Source organism: Salvelinus sp. IW2-2015, linkage group LG5, assembly GCF_002910315.2.
Source record: "Salvelinus sp. IW2-2015 linkage group LG5, ASM291031v2, whole genome shotgun sequence".
Taxonomy (NCBI): domain Eukaryota; kingdom Metazoa; phylum Chordata; class Actinopteri; order Salmoniformes; family Salmonidae; genus Salvelinus; species Salvelinus sp. IW2-2015.
The window spans coordinates 7,048,118-7,070,287 of record NC_036844.1 but is presented as its reverse complement, the minus strand read 5'-3'; the positions used below and the strand labels follow the sequence as shown (position 1 = coordinate 7,070,287).

At 44.0% G+C, this 22,170-nt stretch overlaps 1 protein-coding gene across 1 annotated transcript in view; it reads left to right on the top strand.

The window, feature by feature from the left end:
- The first annotated feature begins 12,806 nt into the window (after positions 1–12,806).
- The window catches only part of fnbp1b (formin binding protein 1b), a 91,986-nt gene continuing 82,622 nt past the window's right edge, over positions 12,807–22,170 (top strand). Inside the window, 1 exon segment of the mRNA XM_070443742.1 lies at positions 12,807–12,874. Coding sequence (XP_070299843.1) covers positions 12,830–12,874 — 45 coding nt within the window. The 5' untranslated portion in view covers positions 12,807–12,829.

The window sequence follows — 22,170 nt, the reverse complement described above, 5'->3', positions numbered from 1 at the left end:
GCTCCATCAGTCCGCACTGTAGTTCTACCAAACTGTTTGACGGCCTCTGCATACGATACATCATGACTGATCCTATATCTCTGAGCCTCTCTAGCCTCTCTGTACCTGGCATCCACCAAATGCTGCACCGTGTTCTCCCCCACAATTACAGCACTTAACCTTCACATTGCTTCGCCGTAATCATGTGCCCCTCCACACTTGGCACATCTTTTCTTTCCTTTACACTGAGCAGCGACATGTCACATTCTTTGTCATTTAAAACACTGCAGTGCATATGGGAAAAGTTCTCTAACATTGAAATGAAGGAATCCTACCTGTACTTTTCCCGGGCAAGACTTTCTCAAACCTCAGCATCACTGATAAGCTTTCACTTCTTTGACCCTCTTTCCTACTGGTCAACCGTTTGGCCTMAATCTCTCTGCCTCCCTTCACGTTTTCTTTAATATCATCTGTGGACATAGATATTGGGACCCCAGTGATGACTCTCCCCTCAATCTAGCATAAGCACCAGGGACATGGCTTCTCTTGTAGAGCCAGGCTACCACACAATATGAACAATCTACCATTTCCAATGAACCAAGCTAATTTCACTTCACCTACCTCTTTCTCTACGGTATTAGTTAGTTGGATAGGGTGTAAGTGAGGCCCTGTGGTCTCATCAAACACTATCACCCCTTTCCACTCCAACACGTAAGTACTTTTGCTTCCTACCTTGGCCCTCTTCATGCTTTCTTTACTAGATGCTCCACTGCTTTCTGTATCATGATCTCTCTTTTTCCTATCTTTCCACTACCTATCTTGTCCCTCATCCTCCTGCTCCATATCATCACAACTGACACCCATATTGTTTGCGTTCCAGCACAGCTGTTGCTTCACCAACTTTTTCTCAATTTCCTCCATTTCATCCGCACTACTCACCACCATTTCCCATTCCCCGAACTATGGATCAAATCTACACCGTGCTTAGACAATGCATACAGCAAGTCCGCTTCTTCAGTGGGGTTTATCGGCGATTGGAATCCAACGTTATGGTGCATTACCGCCACCTACTGTACTGGAGTGTGGGCCAGAGACAGGGAGAAACGAAATCATACCTGCCAGCCCCGTTTCTCTTAAAAAAATATAACAAACTATTTGAGACTATATCTAATGAAGTTCTACTCAATATATTCTTGAAACTAATTTCCCGTATCCCCTTCTCCCACATACTAGATCTCAGCCTCTCTCTTTCCCTCTGATACTGCCCACACTGTAGCAATACATGCTCCACGGTCTCTGTTAATCACACTTTCCTGTTGGATGCTTTCCTATCATGTTTAAGGTCTTATTCAACTGGCTGTGTCCCAGCCTTAATCTTATATAAATAGCCTCCTSTCTTCTGTCCCTTCCTGCCATCCTCCCCTCCCCGACTTTCCTCTGTACTTGAAAAAAATGCCTGCCCTCCACTGCTCCTGACATCTCGGACTAATCACTGTCCATATCAGGATTTGTGTCTCTTCCTTGCTCATTGAAACTACAACCTCAACATCCCCACTACTAAGTGCTTATTTAGCCAGTACATCAACTGCCTCGTTCCCCTCYACCCCATACGGRCTGAGACCCAAGAAAATCTTATCTACTGTATATAYTAATTTGTCTAATCCTGCAATGGGTTTGTAGCACCTCATAAAGCAGGTCTTGTCTGCTACGTGACCTAAAAGACTGGAGACTCATCAACACTGCACATGAATCAGAGCAAATAACTACTCTGTGTGGCTTGACTTCCTCCACCCACTGCAAGGCCAACAGTATGGCCATCCGCTCTGCCGCATATACAGCCAGACGATCTGTATAAGGTTTCCTGACTTCCACCCCACATTCCTGCACTACAAATGCTGACCCAGTACGTCCTGTCATTGGATCTTTTGAACCATCTGTRTAAATGGCCACAAAATCCTGATACACAGTATCCAGACRTCTCTTAAACAAATCAGATGGATCAACACCCTCCCTATCTTTCTGTAGTCTCTCCAACATTTCTAGATCAACTACTGGAGGCTGGAGTAGCCATGGTGGATTTACAGGAATAGCTACCGTTGGACTAAACTCCCTTCAATACAGTCCCATCTCCTTCGCCTGGGTATTACCTACCCACCCAAAGCTTGTGTTCTGTCTTCGCTCATGTTTCCAGCATGCCTGTAAAATCCCTTTTGCAGGATGAGACACCCCATGTCCCTGTAGGTTGACCCAATAATTAATTGCCAGCTACTGTCTCCTAATCCGCAATGGCATATCCCCCATCTCCACCTGTAGTGCAGCCACTGGGGAGGTCCGAAATGCCCCACTACATATTCTGAGTCCTTACCCCCTGTATGACATCTAGCCTTTCCAATGAGGTCCGGGCTGCCCAACCATACGCTATACTGCCATAGTCTATTAGAGATCGGATCAATGCAACATACATGGTCCTCAATGAGGAACGCCCAGCCCMMCACTCCTTCCCATCAGACAGCGCATCACATTTAGCACCTTTTACACTTTCCCACCCTTCTCTCAATGTGTTCTGCCCAGGTCAGTCCACTGTAAAAGTATACCAAGGAACCCGAAGGCCCCCACCCTCTCCAAGTTTCTCTCATATAACATCAAGCATACCTCATCTCCCACCTTCCTCCTGGTAAAGAACACTGAGTTTTCTCTACAGAGAACCTGAATCCCCACATTAATGTCCACCGCTCTACCTCATCAATTGCTTCCTGTACCTTCCTGACTATGTCAGCTCACAGATCACTGCACCTGTACATAGCCCATCTGTAAACAGCCCATCTATCTACCTACCTCATCCCCATACTGTATTTATTTATTTATCTTGCTCCTTTGCACCCCAGTATCTCTACTTGCACATTCATCTTCTGCACATCTACCATTCCACTGTTTTAATTGCTATATTGTAACTACTTCGCCACCATGGCCTATTTATTGCCTTAACTCCCTTATCTTACCTCATTTGCACTCACTGTATATATACTTTTTGTCTTCTTTTTGTTCTACTGTATCATTGACTATGTTTTGTTTATTCCATGTGTAACTCTGTGTTGTTGTATGTGTCGAATTGCTATGCTTTATCTTGGCCAGGTCGCAGTTGCAAATGAGAACTTGTTCTCAACTAGCCTACCTGGTTAAATAAAGGTGAAATAAAAATAATAAAAAAGTGTATGGCACATTTATTCCCCTCTTCCATGAGGCCCCATCATCTGCAAATAACGACATCCCAATATCTGTCTGTAACTGAGTAAACATCATTGATCATGATTGAGAACAACAGAGGACTAATCACTCTCCCCTGTGGTGTACCATTATCCACCAGGTAGATGCCTGATTTCCCCACCCTCACCTGGATAGACCTTCCAAACAGGAAATCCTTTATCCAGTTGTACGGTCTTCCTCCTATCCCCATAATATCAAACTTGATTAAGAACCCCTCCTTCCACATCATATCATACGCCTTCTCCACATCAAAAAACGCAGCTACAACAGTCTCCTTGTTCACCTGAGCCTTCCTGACCTCTGCTTCTAAGCAGAGCACTGGGTCCATTGTTCCCCTTCCCTTCCTGAACCCACCCTGATGTGGCCATACTAGCCCCCTACTCTCCAGGAAGTAAGTTAGCGTCTCCATAATCATACATTCCATAGTGCTACATACATGTGATGTTAAAGCTATTGGCCAATAGCTTGTTGGCCTCGTTGGGTCCTTCCCTGGCTTCCAGATTGGTACAACTACTGCCTCCTTCCAGCTGCCTGGTAGTTTCCCCTCCTCCCACACTGTGTTGTACAACACCAAAACCTTATCCCTTATCCATCGCTAAGATTGGCCAACATAACATAGCACATCTCATCTTTCCCAGGTGAAGTTAATTTAGCCTTACCTATTGCCCTTTTCACCTCTGCCATGGTAAATGGTGCATTCAACGCATTATTTACATCCTCCCTCCTATCCAGCACTCCAGGACGCTCTTCTCTCGTTCTCTCTCCCTCTCTGCCCCTCCTCTGACACATTTGCAGAGCTATGCCTTGGACAAACGCTTTGTTTGTCCAAGGCTATGCCTTCTCCTCATCTGTCACTGCCACATCCTTCCCACTCGTCAACACTGGCTAATCCCACTCCCTTCTAACCCCACTCATCCTGTTAATCATCCCCCACACTTCTCCCACAGGTGTCGCCCTTCCAATGGTGTCACAGAACCGACGCCAACATGACCTCTTTGCCTGACAGATAGTTCTCCTCACCAGGGCCTGCTTACACTGAATCAGATGTTGAAAGTCATGCATCTTTTTCAGTACTCTAAATGCCCTGTTTCTACTCCTCACCATTGCCCCACACTCCTCTGTACCAGCATGGGACTGCTTTCCTCCTCGTCATTAGCATAATGTTTTTTTTATACGACTAAATTACAAGGTAGCATACTCTGCTGACACTGACACACAGATCAATACAACGACTTTTGTGTTGTGTGATCCATATAGTAATACAACAAACCCTCCCCCATGCCCCAAATCCTCTCAACCTGCCTCTCTGAACAGATCACTTCTGATCCCCAGCAATAACCACGATAACCACTGCCAATAGGCGATTGCATAGAAAGGTTTTTCACAGAAATAATTGAACACCAGAGAGCAGTGTTGTCTTAATGATTAATCACATTCTTCCTGTTTCAGAACAATACACCCGAATCACACTTCAACATACAAGACATGTAGGTCTACATTTGAAGTATTCTTTATGCATCATAACCTTTATAACTTCGATAATGGCCATGATATTATATGGCCCATTAATAATATGATGATTTGTTATTAGCGTTACTCCATATGAGTATCATGGTTAATTCATTCAAAACACGGACGGTTTAGGAGCAAATCGGTGGCAGTCACCGCAGTGTAAAATACATATCACAATGTGATTATCAATTGTCACGCGAAACAACCATCTGTGGCTCCAACGTCACCCCCCACTACGTAAACTCTCGTGCGTTTTCTGAGTGCACGCGCCTCCGCCGCTGTCATTGCGGTGCCCGCCCTCAGCACGGAACAGCAGCACCACATACTCCGTTTGAAGATTATGCTGCGGCTTCTGGCCATTTTGTAGAAGACAGAATGAGGAGGTGAAAAAAAAAAAAAAACGCACCAGGAGGGAAGGACAAATTTGGAGGGCGCTCACGAAGAGACAGTCAGCCTGAAAGGAAGATTTAAAAAAATACCCGCCTCAGTGGTTTACCATCGATACACCCCGTCTGAATCGTGGATTATTACGAGGAAATCGCATTGGAACCATGAGCTGGGGGTCAGAGCTATGGGTAAGTACCAGCGCTTTATTTATTAGCCCAGATAACGGTCTATCAGTGGCTATCAATAGTTGGAAATATCCCGGAAGACTCAACAGCTTGCTAACCAAGCCTGAATGTTTATTAGCTACATTGCAATAACTGCTATAAAAGCCATACCATCTTTCCCAGTAGTCAATCAGTTCATTCCAACGAAGGCGAATTCAAATTGATCATGTTCCCTGCCTTGACTGACATGTAGCCTAGGCTATTGTATTGATGTGGTCAATATGTCCAGTTCTAACCGGGGCAGTTCGGTTTTCCAGACCGCTGTGCATGTGGCTGTTGTAGATTGTACATCACAATGATGATATTCACTGAACTATTTTACAATGCATTCAATTCAATACAATTCAACGTAACACTAACATGCGTATCTGAAACACACCCCTTTCTTCGGGTTTCCAGGCAGTGCTTGTGCTTCAGCTATTTCACTACTATTCCATCCCTGACCATATGAATTGGTCTCCCTTGTTATGAGAAAGCTGAACACATTGTAATAGCCTACACATTGACACTGACTACACATTATTTTATGTAAATTAACGCTTGGTGGTAGTGTGGTACCTGTAAACTCTGAAAATACCTAATATACTCAAATGCCTACATTGTATGAATATTTAACAAAAAAGAGTAGCAGGTATATGATGGATTCTTATCAGTGCTTATGGGTTTTGTTTTAGATTTAAGCGGCCTACACATTTCCTGTAGATGGTTTGTCTTGGCAACAGAGGAGAGTGTGAGTTGACAGTTGGAAGTTGAACAGGATATACCAGGGCTGCGGTTTCTCAGAACCTACTCCGACACAACTCACTCACTGTGCTGTATGACAGTCACTTGTCCTCCCATGTCTCACACATACTCGCACATAGAACCAACAATCAAGCGAGCACCATAATCAAAACTGGTTGTGCAATGCTGGATCGTCAAAATTCACTTGATTTAGCGGAAACCAAGCCGTGTGATGGCTGTCCGTCCAACTTTATTTTAAATAAAGTGGAGGAGGAAGAGGGTTGAGGAAGTAAAATAGACGTAGGGGGAAGAGCTGAATACCACGGCAAATCCCACAGCTATGATGCCACATTTCATCCACCCACTCATGTGCCCTGATACCAAAATGTGAAGAAAAACGTAAGCTAGTTAGTTGACCTACAACAGACACCGATCCCTGCATAATAGCCTCGATTAAAGGCGCTSACTTATTTTCAGCTTGTCTGCTTTTGGTGCCCAAAAGCAAGCAACTTAATTCTATATTCGAAGAGGGGCTTCAGATGTGATGGATTCCAAGATACAGGCCTACAACAGACCACACACACAAACCCCAAATCGCATAATCGCACGTAACGTGTCATAAACTCCGGCATGAGAATAAAGAAGATTACAGGACTGCCACAGCTATTTTTACGGACCCCTAATAAGCAGCCTGTGGAATTCCTCTTGTTTGCCTTTTGTTTCAGAAGATGTTGTTGTGCTGTAAAATGAGCCACTGGTTCCAATTTTACCGGTGAAGTTACAGTGTGGGATGCCATTAGAACCTGCTTGATTGCCTGTTGCGTACTTCACATCGGAAACAGGCTTCAATCTCAGTGCTAGGCACACGGAAGTGGGACATCTTGTGGGTGTGCTTGTGCTAAATTCCCTGCCTCCTACAGATGAAGTCAGTTTTTAGCAGATTGAGAAACAGCGGGGTCTGGAGATGGTTAAACCTGGTACGTGTTTCTCCTCATGAGAGAGACGGAGGTAGAGAGAGCCAGAGAGAGAGAGAGAGAGGTGGGGAGAAGAAGAGGGCAACAAAGGGGTCAGTTCTCCTGAATTCTTCTCCACTCATTTCCCTGGTCCAAGTTTAGCTTCTGAGGCCTCGTATTTGTGCCATGACATCAGCCCTATTTTTCTTACTACAGTTGAGTCATTTAGCGGACAGACACTCTTATCCAGAGCAACTTACAGGAGAAATTAGGGTTAAGTAACTTGCTCAAGGGCACATCAACAGATTTCTCACCTAGTCGGCTCGGGGATTCGAACCGGCGACCCTCCGTTACAGGCCCAACGCTCTTAACCGCTAGCTCATTGCCTAACCAAGATGCAGTGCTCTGCTGGCCAGATAATGGTGATAGAGAATTGCCCCAGGGTGTTCCAAAACGCTTTCCTGTCTGCTTTCTTTCAGAAAAGCGTGCTTTGTGCTTGTGTTCACAGAGACGGAGCGTTTGCAAATAATGTATTGCAACTAGATGCTCAGTGCTTTGATAGGGGCTGAATAAGAACCAGAAACTCTTTGTTTTCTTTTTACAACCAAACAGACCTCTACAGGTGTGAGCTGGGGATGTACTGTAGCCTAGTAGTTGTAAAGCTGCCTGTGTGTTCGGTGTCCCTTGCTGTCATGCAAAACCCAATTTCAGATTGGGGCAGGCACTGTCTTCGGCCCTTTGTCCTGTGGTGACATCTATGTGCTGTCATTTGTAGAACGAGTGAAGAGTTTATTTCCAAAACGCTATATCCACCCATTTTTCAACGTTTTTTTCCTTCTGAAATGATTGCTTATGGGTACCCTCATGTGTGTTTAAAATATTAGTGTTCTATGAATTTTCATTCATAGATTTTAGATACAAAACACTATGTCAATTGTTTAGCTGGAATGGAATGTTCATATCCTGTATATTTGATTGTGATATGTGGTTGTCTCACCTAGCTATTTTAAGATGACTGCACTTATTACTATATTAAGTCGCTCTGGATAAGAGCGTCTGCTATATGACTCAAATGTAAAATGTAAATAAATGTTTTACATACATATCTCATATTACTGTAGTGAATAAAAACACAAGTTTCTAAATATTGATGTCACAAATGTATTATTTGTACATTTCCTTATAAAATGTTTTGCCATTTGTTACATTTGATTGTATAAAACCTAGCAGTACTACTTATATCTCTGAGAGTGAGGCGRATATATAGCATTTAGCAACAAAAAAACGTTATTATTTGTCTCTCTGAAATGAAACCACCAAGTGATMGATTTTAAACATTGAACAACCCCATGCCATGATTAGATAGTGGGGAAAATACACCAATCTCTTTCATCATTTCTTTAAAACAATAAAAGCTAATTCACCAACMTTTCTGACAATGATTATATAGCGTTTTGGAATGAAACTCTTCAAGTGCATCTTAACTTACTTTTGTAGGCCTATGTGTAGAACCAAGATGACACAAGAGTGGACTACCTTGAGTGGCAGACAAATGTCTCCAGTGTTACGTTACTTATTCCTATGTTATTACACCGATTGCTTTCTTCAAGGCCAGTTTTATCATTTGAAATGATATGTGACAGAAAGGGAAGGAGTGGTGTCAAGCTCAGCTCATGGTGTTTTCGGCCTGAGCACACACCGAGYGAGGAAGTGATATTTCAGGAAGTGAACTCAGTGTCACTGTTAAGCTGTGTTTCTCAACCACTCGAGAAGAACATCACTGGAGAGAGTTRTCGACCTAGTGGACAGACTTCTTGTGATGTGACCTCTCAGATCTTTCTGCTGGCCTTGAAAAGAAAAGGCGSCGAAAGACCAGAATAAGCCTCTTTGCAGGCTAAATAATGTGGTTAGGTTACCCATCGTTAGAGAAAGAATGTTCCATTTAGGTAGTAATGGTACAGCGCTGTTTTGGTTAGTTGCTCTTTTCTGTTTCATTTTAAATCGTTCTTCGTTACTATCTGTTTCCAACTCTGGCTTCATTGTAACAAAGCAGCAGCTCCCCAATGCTTTTTTGGAGTCGTCGTGAGAGTGAATTTGACACACAACTGTGGTCAACAAGAGTTGCTGTAGGCCTATGTGGTCATTCAACTTATTTATGTTTCTCATTAAACAGATACCTTTTGTGAAGGTGTGTGTGTGTGTGTGTGTGTGTGTGTGTGTGTGTGTGTGTGTGTGTGTGTGTGTGTGTGTCTGTTGGTCTGCGTGTGCGAGTCATTACGAGTGAATAATACCAGTAATAGGCTACCGATGGGCTGACATAACAGGTTTAGAGTTATTGCATTCCATATGACTAGAATCACAGTGGTAGATTATAGCCTTCCTCCACGTAATGATACTGGGGATGAATCTTGTCATGTCTTAATGAAAAGGAATAGATCCATGGCTAGTATGGCTCGGTCCATCGCCTCATTCCTTCAGCTAGTAGTGATGTCGTCCATAGGCTACTCCTACACTGCACACAGCCTGCCACTGAGGTAAAGGGAGTCTCAGTTAGACAGTTTATTGGAAAATCCATTCGGGTTCTCTCTCTCCTCTTGCATGAGGTTGACTTCAGAAATAATCTGATTTCTATTGACCTGCAAAACGGTATTTTCCACTTGACACGGAGAGCCGAAAGATTTGAACAGTGTAGACCGAACTCAGAAGTGACCCGGTAAATCTGACTCACATTCTATTGGTTCTTAGTTCTTTTGGACAGATCCTTTCTCTTGGCCTTGCAGCTCCGAATTCAGCGTTCTTATATAGTAGGCCGAGCTGTTGTTCCTCATTGTTATACTTGATGATGCAAAATGACATTCAAATAAATAGGCAGATTACTCCTCCCTGTTCACTAGGTTTGTTTTGTTTTGAATACCTTTTCTCGGAGCTAGTACTGAATATAGGCCCACTGGTGCCATATTTAATATGTGTAGGCCTAATCTCTGTGGATCATTCTCTGGTCCAGAGGGCATGTAGTCTCTCCTGAGGTGGCTGTGTCCCTCTTGTACCAGCAGGAGGTATGAACACTGGATCTCTCTCTGTCTCTCTGTCTCTCTGTCTCTCTGTCTCTCTGTCTCTCTGTCTCTCTGTCTCTCTGTCTCTCTGTCTCTCTCTCTGTCTCTCTCTCTGTCTCTCTCTCTGTCTCTCTCTCTCTGTGTGTGTTTGTGCTGCCACAGATCTCTGAGACTACTCTGGGACACCCCGGGGGTGTAGGCAAAATTTTCCCTGGCTTAATTTCATCAGCCTCAGATAGGCCAATTGTTCTTCTTTTTTTCTGCGTAAGTAAAGGGTTGAGTAAGGAGACCAGTATCTTGTGTATGCACAGCTTTAGTCTCAGCCAGCACCCCCCCTCTCTTCCTTCTCTGAAGCTCTGCTGCGCACAAACGCTGCTATTGAAGGAGAAAGTCAAGGGTGGTGAACCGTGATTGGTTCGCAGTGGTACCGGGCCAGGAAGACATTTTGTAACTACAGAAGCACTGAACTCTACACTGTAACACATTGCTGTAAAGTTACAGCAAATCTGTCACAGTTAGCGACTGTATTTCTATATTACAGTACAGTACTGTAAAAAGCAATGCATTATGGGGGCTCATTGGCGTTCAGTTACACTGCTGTAGAATTACAATGAAACCTTGATAGAGGCTATATTTGTTGCACCCTTACAGTACCATACTGTTTTTAAATTGTATTTTAGGAATCTATAAACCTTTTCCTGTAAATCTACAGTATTTTACTGGCTATTGTGCTGCCAGTAATTTACTGTAATTCAGTACCACCTCCACAGAATACAGTACCATACTGTAATTTTGGAGCACTTGGTAATGTTGTGGCTCATCAACACATTTTGAGGCGTGCCTTATAAGAGGCTATACTTGTTGCACCCGTTAGTGAGARTGCTGTACCAATTKAASTGAWATGTGGTCGTAGTTMTACCTCATTAATATTAGGACCCAAACAACATCTCATGACCATCTCTCYACATTTCTAAATGTAGGTGCGTAAGATCTTCACCGAACTAATTCTGCTTCGGCTTTGGGAGTGCTTGTAATTATGTAATTATGTGTTACAGCATACCAGTTAATAGTTGGTGTTTCATATCACTTGCACTTGTAGAGGCCTTAACAAAGGCTTCTAAATTGGCAGTGAGTGCAGGGCAAAACAGATCAAAAGGACATGGCTAAACACTCAACCATTAAAGGTTTGATACTTGCTGCCACTGCTCTATTCACTATATGCATTTCTTTATTTTTACTATTTTCTACATTGTAGAATAATAGCGAAGACCTCAAAACGATGAAATAACACATGTGGAATCATGTAGTAACCAAAAAAGTGTTAAACAAATCACAATATATTTTATATTTGAGATTCTTCAAAGTAGCCACCCTTTGCCTTGATGACAGCTTTGCACACTCTTGGCATTTTCTCAACCAGCTTCATGAGGTAGTCACCTGGAATGCATTTAAATTAACAGGTRTGCCTTGTTAAAARTTAATTTGTGGAATTTCTTTCCTTCTTAATGCGTTCGAGCCAATCAGTTGTGTTGTGACAATGTAGGGGTGGTATACAGAAGATAKCCCTATTTGGTAAAAGACCAAGTCCATATTATGTCAAGATCAGGTCAAATAAGCAAAGAGAAACGACAGTCCATCATTACTTTAAGACATAAAGGTCAGTCAATCTGGAAAATTTCAATAACTTCAAGTGCAGTCGCAAAAACCATCAATCGCTATGATGAAACTAGCCATAACATTTATCTAAAACAGGCTACAGGCTACATGTGCACCACCAAGTCAGAACAGTAGGCTAAGTTATGAGGGGGAAAGGGACCAAATTATTAGGGTGAGGCACATGGGCTACTAACAGCTTACTACACAACATACACTTAGTATTACTTTCTTAGCTACAGTRTACATATCTCCCTGGCATGTTACATCATTTATAYAGCAGCATACAAGACATTTTTGGACTCACCGTTATGCTRTGCTCACTTGAACAGGAAGGTGGCGCGGCGGTCCTTCTTGTGGGCAAATTTTGTCATAAAACGTTGTCATCAAAGTCTGGCATTCWYTGGATTTATGGTGCTTTCAAGACAACTGGGAACAAGGTAGAATCATAACGTCAGTGATCTTCAGGTCGGAGCTCTGCCCCATCTGCACTGAGCGACGGGTCGCCACACAGCATGGCAACATTCCATGACAGAGGAAAGCCTAATCATTTACGTTCCTATAATCCTAATAAGCTCTTAATTCAGTTACGCTAGAGGGATCATAGCAAGTAGACCATACACATACTACATAGTACACTGCTCAAATCCCGGCTCTGAAAGGGGAGAATGTTTTCGTGGCTTTAACAAGTTCAACACTCCTTTTAGTTTTTCACTTCTCATAGGAGTTTGGCCAGGGTTAGCATGAGAAGGAGACAGACAAACACACACACAGACATACAGTACCAGTCACAMGTTTTGACACACTTACTCATTCCAGGGTTTGCTTTGTTTTAACTATTTTCTACATTGTCGAATGACAGTGAACGACATCAAAACGACGAAATAACACATATGGAATCACGTAACAACTCAAAATATATTTGAGATTTGAGATTCTTCAAAGTAGCCACCCTTTGCCTTGGTGACAGCTTTGAGTAGGTGTGTCCAAACTTTTGACTGACACTGTAGGTACTCTCACTTATACTCACACATTCCCATACACACATTGAGGCAGCTCTCACTCTCTCATTGACCGGCCGATGGAATCAGGGAGGGCGACTCTGCTCAAAGAGCAGCAACTGAAAGTGAGTTTTTTTTGGGCTGAACCACAACTCCACAACAAGAAATTGAACACATTTCTGTGCCAGTCTTGGCCCTTAATAACGGCATGTTTAGCTGACAGGTTCGATGGGGACTGCAGCAGCGGGGGAGCAGACGGAGGAATGTTAGCCTGGGTCTAGTGGTTTAATTGTAGCCACATGCCTGTCTGTTGGCCTGACACCCGTTCGTTTAATAGAGAAGGGGAAAGTGGTTTGTCGGGGGACTTCGAGGAGGCCCTTTGAAAGTTCCTCAAGTTGCTTTTCTCTCACACTGTTTTAGTGGAGTGTAGTGGAGGGTTCCAGACTGCAGCCACAGGGCAAGGCTGGAGTCCCGGACTCACTGAGATGAATCTAACCCTCACAGGCTTTGTTTGTTTGACTGGCGCTCATGCGTCGATAGTTGTAATAGATACAGACAATGCCCGAGCTCTTGTCGGGTAAGTACTGAGTACAGTACTGAGCTGTGAATGGCCCAGGGTTTTAAAGTTTGAGATGGGGCTTTCCTCTCTAGTTTCCTGAGTTCCTTCTCCTGCGCTGTTCCGATCCACACCCCTGGTCTGGCCCTGGATTCCCGCAGGGTCCCCGTCCCTTGCCATGTACCCCATGCTGTTCACTGGACATTCAGGGCACTGCCAAGGCTGAAACCCAAGCCTGCTTGTTTCCTCTCAGTGAGAGAGTCTTCATGGAAAAATCCACCCCCTTTCCTTTAATTTACAGTGTTGAATAACACGAATATTTGAGCAAAATATTTTTTTTGTGAACAAATGTTTAATTTTGGCATTATAATAAGGTTGGTAGCAACATGTAAACTCATTGTGGCTCAAGTTCACTACAAAATCCACAATGCAATGCTCTCTCTGTGGGCTGGATAGCTAGCTAGCTAGCAAACGTAGCTACACTACATGACCAAAAGTATGTGCTCGTCGAAAATCTCATTCCAAAATATTGGCCATTAATATGGACTTGGTCCCGCCTTTGCTGCTATAACAGCCTCCACTCTTCTGGGAAGGATTTCCACTAGATGTTGGGACATTGCTGCGRGGACTTCCTTCTATTCAGCCACAAGAGCATTAGTGAGGCCAGTCAAGTTCTTCCACAGTTACAGTTGACCGGGGCAGCTCTAGCAGGGCAGAAATTTGCCGAACTGACTTGTTGGAAAGGTGGCATCCTATGACGGTGCCACATTGAAAGTCACTGAGTTCTTCAGTAAGGCCATTCTACTGCTGATGTTTCTATGGAGATTGCATGGCTGTGTGCACGCGATTGGTCGACAGTCTGCTGGGGGGAGGTGGGGTGTGATAGGAATCCAMTGAATGAAGGAACGTATCTCCTTTCTATAATATCTCTGGCAACTGCACCATGATATACACCCTGGGCTAAAGAGGCAGACAAATAGGAGAAATGTGCTAGAGCCTCCGTTAAATGAAACATTTCTCGAGGTAGGAATTTCGCAAAAACATGATCAATGGCTCATTCGAGAGCAATATTAACATTCATAATGGGTGAACCTTTAATGAAGTGGGAGGTCAGGGGACTGGTACCCTAGTGGGGGAGATAGGCCCAACGTCCCCTTTCCCTGTTGGGACAGAGGGGGTTCCATACTCCCTCTTCCTCCTCCTCTTCCTCCCTCTTTTCACAACTCCTTCACCCACCTGCCGAGTGGCAGTGTTATTAATGTCTCCCCCTCCCCCTCCTCCCTAACTCCTTCTCTGACCCTCAAGGAGGCCTGAATAGGTTCACCGCCTGAATAGGTTCACCTCTAATTCTTCCACATGACTCCAAGGATGGAAGGCGGGACAAAGGAGAAAGAGCTCAGGAGCATTGAAAGAGATAAGGATAACCAATTTTCTCCACAGGGGAGGAGGAGAGAAGGAGAAGAGTGAAGGGTTAAGGGGAGAAGGAAAGAGCGAAGGCATTAAAGGGAGTGCCGTGTTTTAGGGAAATAAGGGACAGCGTGAGAAAGACAGGGAGAGAATGTGAGAGAGATGTAGGGATATGCAGATTTTTCCCAGGCATGATAGCAGTAGCCTAATGATTTGCATGATATTATGTGTTGCTTTTCATATTACTTCTGCCTTTCTGTCATTGTGTGGTTTCACGGGATATGTCCACCTCAGTTTCTCAGTCTCTTTCCCTAAAGGGAACTGCTCTCCTGAAACCGGTAGCCAACTCAACGACAGGCTACACTAAAAGTAAACTTTTATTTAACTAGGCAAGTCAGTTAAGAACAAATTGTTATTTACCATGACGGCCTACACCAGCCAAACCCGGACGACGCTGGGCCAATTGTACGCTGCCCTATGGGACTCCCAATCACGGCCGGTTGTGATACAGCCTGGATTCGAACCATAGTGTCTGTAGTGATGCTTCTAGCACTGAGATGCAGTGCCTGAGACCGCTGCGCCACTCGGGAGCTCCACAGGGGAGGAGGAGGAGGAGAAGAGTGAAGCATTAAGGGGGAGAAGGAAACTTCTCAACCACGTTTTCAATGACAAATAGGKTCTGTTTAATCTGGTTTAGTCTACCACACACACTGAGCTTGTTAAGGACAGGTGTCGGAGTGTCTGGTCTCCCCCCACTCTCCCCTACTACTGTTGGGACATGTTTTTGTGTGGCCCCATCCCTGTGTTCCTATGGGAAGGACTCAGGTCTTCCTTCTCACTGTGCTGTAGGACCTGTAATCGGCAGGAGACGTCTCTCTGTCTTTGTAACCCTCTCATCAACACCGTGAGAGAACACGAGTGCAGCCTAATCACAGTAGCCCTGGCCACCTGTGTGAATCACCTGTGTGAATCAGTGTGTCACCTGAACCTGGTCTCCCCCCCTCGCCCCTAATGCTGTCTGCTATTTGTTTCCCAGTAAACAATAGTGGTGAACAAATGACTGTCATTTGTCATGTCTTGTGTCGGCTCCCTGCATTCCTTGCTGTGACAGAAAATACAAAACACAGTCATCGCTCTCTTCCTTAGCTTGTCACACACATCTCAAGGCTCATGAAACAACAACTCAATGATACTGCTCAACAMGGAATCACCAGATTGTAAATGAGCTACTGTAAGTAGCCCAATCAAAACCTTAGATCCAGTCCAGTTAAGTTTTTGGCGAATGGTCTCCTTTAAATGGTTATCTTACGGTACTTTCAGTTGGGGATGAAAAGGAAACACGTCTTGATTAATGCATTAGATCTTGATATTTTCACTYGCAATTCATAGTTGGGGTGAGTTGAAGATATGTGTAGGCCGGACTACTTGCTTATTAATAGCTTGCACATCTCTCGAGTCAAGTGGGTGTGTTCTACAGTCAGTGTTTTGTCTGTGACTGTTTGAACCTCGTGTTGGAGGAAATAACCGATAGTTAAAATTGACTTGAAACATTCACCACAGGTTTCCACAGTATTAAATCGGCGATGTAGGCCTACACACGATGAGCCTGGATCACAAGCGCAGAGAGAGAAGKCAGAACAAGTGAGTGCCTCCAGTGTTTCTCTGAAGCAGAMGTTGACCCTGGGCCCCCCTCATGCAGATTATTGGCTCTTGCACCACGCGTGTTGCTTAGCAACCTAAAACATGAACTGAATAAATATTTATCTGGTTTGAGATTGACTCTTGAGATGCAGGCAAGAAGAAAACACAAACAAACCAMGATGTTGTTGACTTCACCGTTGATAGAAAGTTGAGAYGARCAGATGTTTGGGAACAATATAAAATATAAATCTAGTCATTTCTTCTTGCAAACTGTGTATGTTTGCTTGTCATATGAGAACAGGATTTCCTCCAATGTTCCAACTCATCTCTGCGTCAGACCACAGAATGTCCTCTCTCTCTCTCTCTCTCTCTCTCTCTCTCTCTCTCTCTCTCTCTCTCTCTGGTGGGGCGATGTGGACGGGTTCTCTCTGTCCCCTGTCTGACAATGATGATGTCACAGTGTGTGCCCCACTTGCCAGCTCCCGGGTTAAGCTCATCCATTTAGTGATGATGACCTATGTTTCCCCCAGGCCTAATGTGTGGTCTGTGGTGGAGTCTATCTGCTGCTCTGGATCAAGATATCTGACATGATAGATCTATGCTCATGTTGGAAACATTTGATTGCTCTTGCCTTGAGTGATGAGGCAAAACAGGCCTTGACTTTTCACTCGAGATCTCATATCCAAAATGAACTTAACCTACACTGTATCTAGGCTATAATGATGCGTGGTTGTTTAAAAAGAGCATGGGTTGCCAGGATTGATCTGTATCGAGTGCAGCCGTCATGGTTGATCACTCCCGGCTCGTCATTGATCCGGCTCTCTCTCAGGGCAAAGGCAAATGACTGGCTGATGATTGCGTCAGTCCGTTCTAGTGTGTCAGGGCATCCAACAAGGACGATCGCCGCAAGGTCGACTTATTCTTTCCCGTGCTGTCGTGATGGAGGACTTCTTCTTTGGACGACAGAGAGACCGCATCACTGTCCTCTTGCTAATGTGGTCAAATGGTCATGTCAGTACCATACGTTTCAGTAATGTTTGCTTTTCGCCTGTCCAAATACCGAAAGGATGACGTGCCACTTCCATTTTTCGCTTCGCCTGGTTGACACGAAGAAGAAGACCGCCTCCCAGGTCCAGTAGGCGTAGTTCCATGTTTCGTCCTCGTAAAACTTGGCGTTATTTCCTCTTTACTCTTAAACTCAGGTTTCACTACTGTTCTCCCTGTGACCTCAACGAGAGCCCCCAGTAGGGAGCTTTGGAATGTACTGACCGGCCAATGTCAACATTACGTCTGGTGAATTTAACATCTTTTCCTCCGTAAATTGAAAAGAGGGTGGTATAGAAGAAAGTGGTGGCTGTTGTAGCTCTGCTAATATAAACAGACTGCCAGTGCTGATCACAATCTTCTCATTAGAAACCCCTTTTTGAGAGAAATCTTGGAAGAGGACTACGAACGAGCTCATTCTAGTGTAACACATATGACATGAACAGTGTGCCTCTCGGCCTGTCTGTGTTCTTATATMTCCGCCATCAGGTATTTCGCCATCAGGAACCATCGTTCCTGATGGCGTGATTGAAAACCATCGTTCCTTGAAAACCATCGTTCCTGGTTTTCAATCACCGTGGGACAGCAGTTCATTATGCCAGGTGTTGTGTGGATTTTTTTTCTTTTCAAAGGGAACAGGTCCATTGATTGGTCCCCAGGGTAGAAGTAACTGTTGTTCCTTTGGAGAGGAAACAGACCTTTGAAACAGGAAGTTGTTGTGATACCCTGATAGTTCTCCCATCGTTTTGCACAGAGTTCTGCATTGAGTCCTACCTTGCCGTGTAGACTATGTGTCTATGAATGTATTGTGAAGGATGTTAGGAAAATGACAGAGAGAGAATCAAACTGGCCACAGTATGATATGACAAATCAGTCCACCACGTTGTCCTCCCTATCCAGTGATAAAGAATGCAGGGAAATGGTCCGAAAGCTATTGACACACCCTCCAGAAACAAATTAGTCTCGGGGACAAGATAGAGAGGCTATGCTACAAGTCACTCTCAGTAGACGTGTTTGTAAAGGGCTCTACGGCTGGCAAGCATGTCCAGTGTTCCACTGATTTCACAGTAGAGATTTATTTCCCCCTTTTATTTTTTGTCGTTTCAGTTCCAACATACGGTTAGTTACTGCACTGATTGTTGTTGGAAAATATGACCCGTAACCTAAAGCAGCAAATACATACAAGAAMATTTAAATAGAAAAATAGAATTCAAAACAACAAAAACAATAAAACGTACGATTCTTTTGAGATAATATGCAGACCAGATGTGCTTACAGAATATGAAAGAGCGAGAGCTCTGTGCTTTGGAAGGCAGGTGCATTTAATGGCCGTTTGATGTCAAGTGATTCCGAGATTCAAGTGATTGGCCCAGGCCTATCTCTTGTCAGTTAAATGAATATGTATCTCACTGGCTGCCTAAGTAGCTGAGTAAGAATGAACTATAGCCTACATTGCTTCTCCCACACACACTCTCTCTGAGAGGTGTGAGGTGAGTCCGAATGTTGATGAGGACCTTCTAAAGCTTGTCTCCTCAAATCCGTAAATTCATCACATGAACTTTCAATTGTTGAATCGAAACTAATAGCCAGATGTCTGTCCATGTTAGATTGTACAGCAGTGTAGAACCCACCCCATCGCCCCAAAGTGCAGTCTCTGTAACCCTATRTGGCCCGACGCGTTCATGTCTCATGTTCTCACCACTGCAGAAGATATTTGCTCCTCCGTCCATAGCAGACTAATTAACCAGTATGTCCCTGACAACATCCATTCCCCCAGAAGGACCATCTACAAGGGCATGCCATTTCATCCCCATCCACAGGCACATTCTCAGTCTGGGTGATAGATCTGTGAAGTGTCATACCTTCTATTTTCGGTTTGAAATGAGAGGAAGGTGCATAAGTAGTCTGACGTGTCTCTCTCTCTTACGTAAGACCTGGTTCTCATTTCCACAATGGCCTACTTTGATACATACTCATGCATGCAGCTGGTCTCCAACGAGCCCCAAGGAGGTACAGTAAAGTTTGACCACACAAACATATTGCAATCTTATCCCTCACTCCACATACCTACCATGTCTCAAACCATATATGGATAGACACGGTGTACTGCCAGATCATCCAAAAGGAACTTGCCAGAGTGACAGCCAGGAGCCAGAGCAATAGACGCAACCAAAACAGCATTCCTTTATTTTGGTGGTTTAGGAAACATCTCTAATCACAACTGACCAAATGACTAATAAACAGAAATGTCTCTTKCCCAGACTGCATGAAACCCTCTCTGATGGTTGGAGAGTGAGAAAGGGTCAGTTCACAAAAGGCTTGAGGGTTGTTTCCTACTTCACATGGTTCTCCTGGTCTAAATCCGATGACAGGCCTATTCACTGCAAGCAGAAAGAAAAGCAGCTKTGGAAGTATCTGAGCATTAAGATGTGTCCTATGAACATTAGAAACGCAGAGTTGGAGAAGCCTAGTTCACGTTGTCGCGGTCACTGCACAGAGTCGGTCTACGCTGCCACATCTCGACACTTTGACCTTTACGGCCACATGTTTGCCCGTGCCATTTCAGTCTGTGTTTAGGTCTGTACAGACCATGAGGTCACGGCCTTTCCCGGGCCTCTACGTGATGTAGAGCGAGGTACTATGTCATTAGTCAAAGACGTATGTACGGTGTTGGAGTGTTGACTAAAGGAAAACACGGGAACAGACACCRTACACTGTCGTGTTTACCTGGAGGGTGCGTGCCTGCTTAAAAGACATGCGGTACAGGCAATCTGAGCCCCCCAAAATAGAGCGTTGGGTGTATAGTGGCTGGCAGGAGGTTGTGTTGAGGTGGATTCCTACTAGGGGGTGATTTGATCCTCCCCCTTGTGGTGTGAAATGACCCTGGTGGTCTTCCTGGACTGCGATATGAAGCAGTGGTAACTAAGMTTGGGAGGGCCATGGTAAAACGAGAAGCCCTTCGACTACAGTTACTCCACCCTCCTTCCTTTAGCCTTCAATGAAAGGCTATGGGCTATTTATGAACAGGGGTCTTTGGTGCGTCGTTCCGTGTCATTTCAGCAAGCCATGACACCCACCATCTCAGATTGTTCTGAAATGGTTTCTGTAGTTAGAAACAGGTACGATTGGCATTCCTGAACAATTGTTTTGTTTCAAATGTAATTGTATCTCMGATAAATGAATTGATTGCAGACAAATTGGTCATTTTAATTTGTAGAMTTCAGATCAAATTCAATAAATATGGTTTCCAACATCCGATTTGGACCAAACGTCTTCCTACCAATGAGAAAGWCATGAGGAGTCTTTCTTTTTTAAGCCACCCACGGAACMCACACCCATGYCAATCYCACCCGAACAACCAGTATACAGTATCATCAATTCTCTATGTTTGACAAGTAGTAKGAAGCTGCAGCCTGAAGTATTGCTTACACAGCCCATACTATGTAATGTATTCCCTGTGAATCTAGTGTTGTTTTTTCTCCCTGTTCAGAGCAATTAGTTATTGCATTATTTACCGTAAAGTAGTGTGAAAGTAACAGGTTTTGACCAATAGATACCAACACACTCGTTTATTCATTTTGCTGGTCTCTTGTGTTTATTAAATAGATCACAACATTTCCTTTGCCACTTTGGGTAGAAACCAATAGATTTGGCYCATGATGACAATAAATTGTGTGATCTTGCTCACAATTCTAGTCAGTCCTCCATGAAAGCAAATGTTTTGTTTTAATGTTTTTCTGTAATACTAATATTTGGAAAAGGTCACAGGGTGGTTTTTCAATACCGTCAATACCGTATAAAATATATTTTTTTATATATCTTTTTATACATTTGAATATTTGTAGCTACCTTTTAAGTAAATACCTGCACTCACCTTGTGCAGTACGTTAGGAGGTGAAGAACATTGCGTTCTTCATTTCATCTGTCACGTTATTATGTAGCTTATGGTAGTCCCCAGTCACGTGGCGTTTGTTTACACGCACACAACGAAAAGAGACCAACGAAAAGAGACCGGAACCTTTTGAGTCACTCACTGTCGTGCAGAGTGTGCCAGGTGATCTAACCACAGTATGGAATGCCAAATTAAATGTTTTCCAGCTAGATATCTTATAACTATTAAGTTAACTGTCTGAAATGTGCTAGATGCTCTGCAATTTTGCATTTGGTTTTCTAATTTAGTAGCTAGTTAGCTATCTAGCTAAGTGGTGAGCATCTTCAAAATGTTCGCAATACACTCGTTAGCATTTAGTTAGCATTCTCTATGAGGATTCCTTAGTACACTATATATACACACGCGTATGTGGACACCCCTTCAAATGAGTGGATTTGGTTATTTCAGGTGTATGAAATCGAGCMCACAGCCATGTAATCTCCATAGACAAACATTGGCAGTTGAATGGCTTTACTGAAGAGCTCAGTGACTTTCAATGTAGTACCCTCAGGATGCCACCTTTCCAACAGGTCAGTTCGTCAAATTTCTGCCCTGCTAGAGCTGCCCCGGTAAAGCTGCCCCGGTCAACTGTAAGTTGTGTTAATGTGAAGTGGAAACGTCCAGGAGCAACAACAGCTCAGCCGCGCAGTGGTCGGCCACACAAGCTCACAGAATGGGATCGCCAAGTGTTGAAGCGCGTAGCGCCCACTACCGAGTTCCAAACTGCCTCTGGARGCAACGTCMGCACAAKAACTGTTTTCGTCGGGAGCTTCATAAAATGGGTTTCCATGGCCGARCAGCCACACACAAGCCTAAGTGCAATGCCAAGTGTCAGCTGGAGT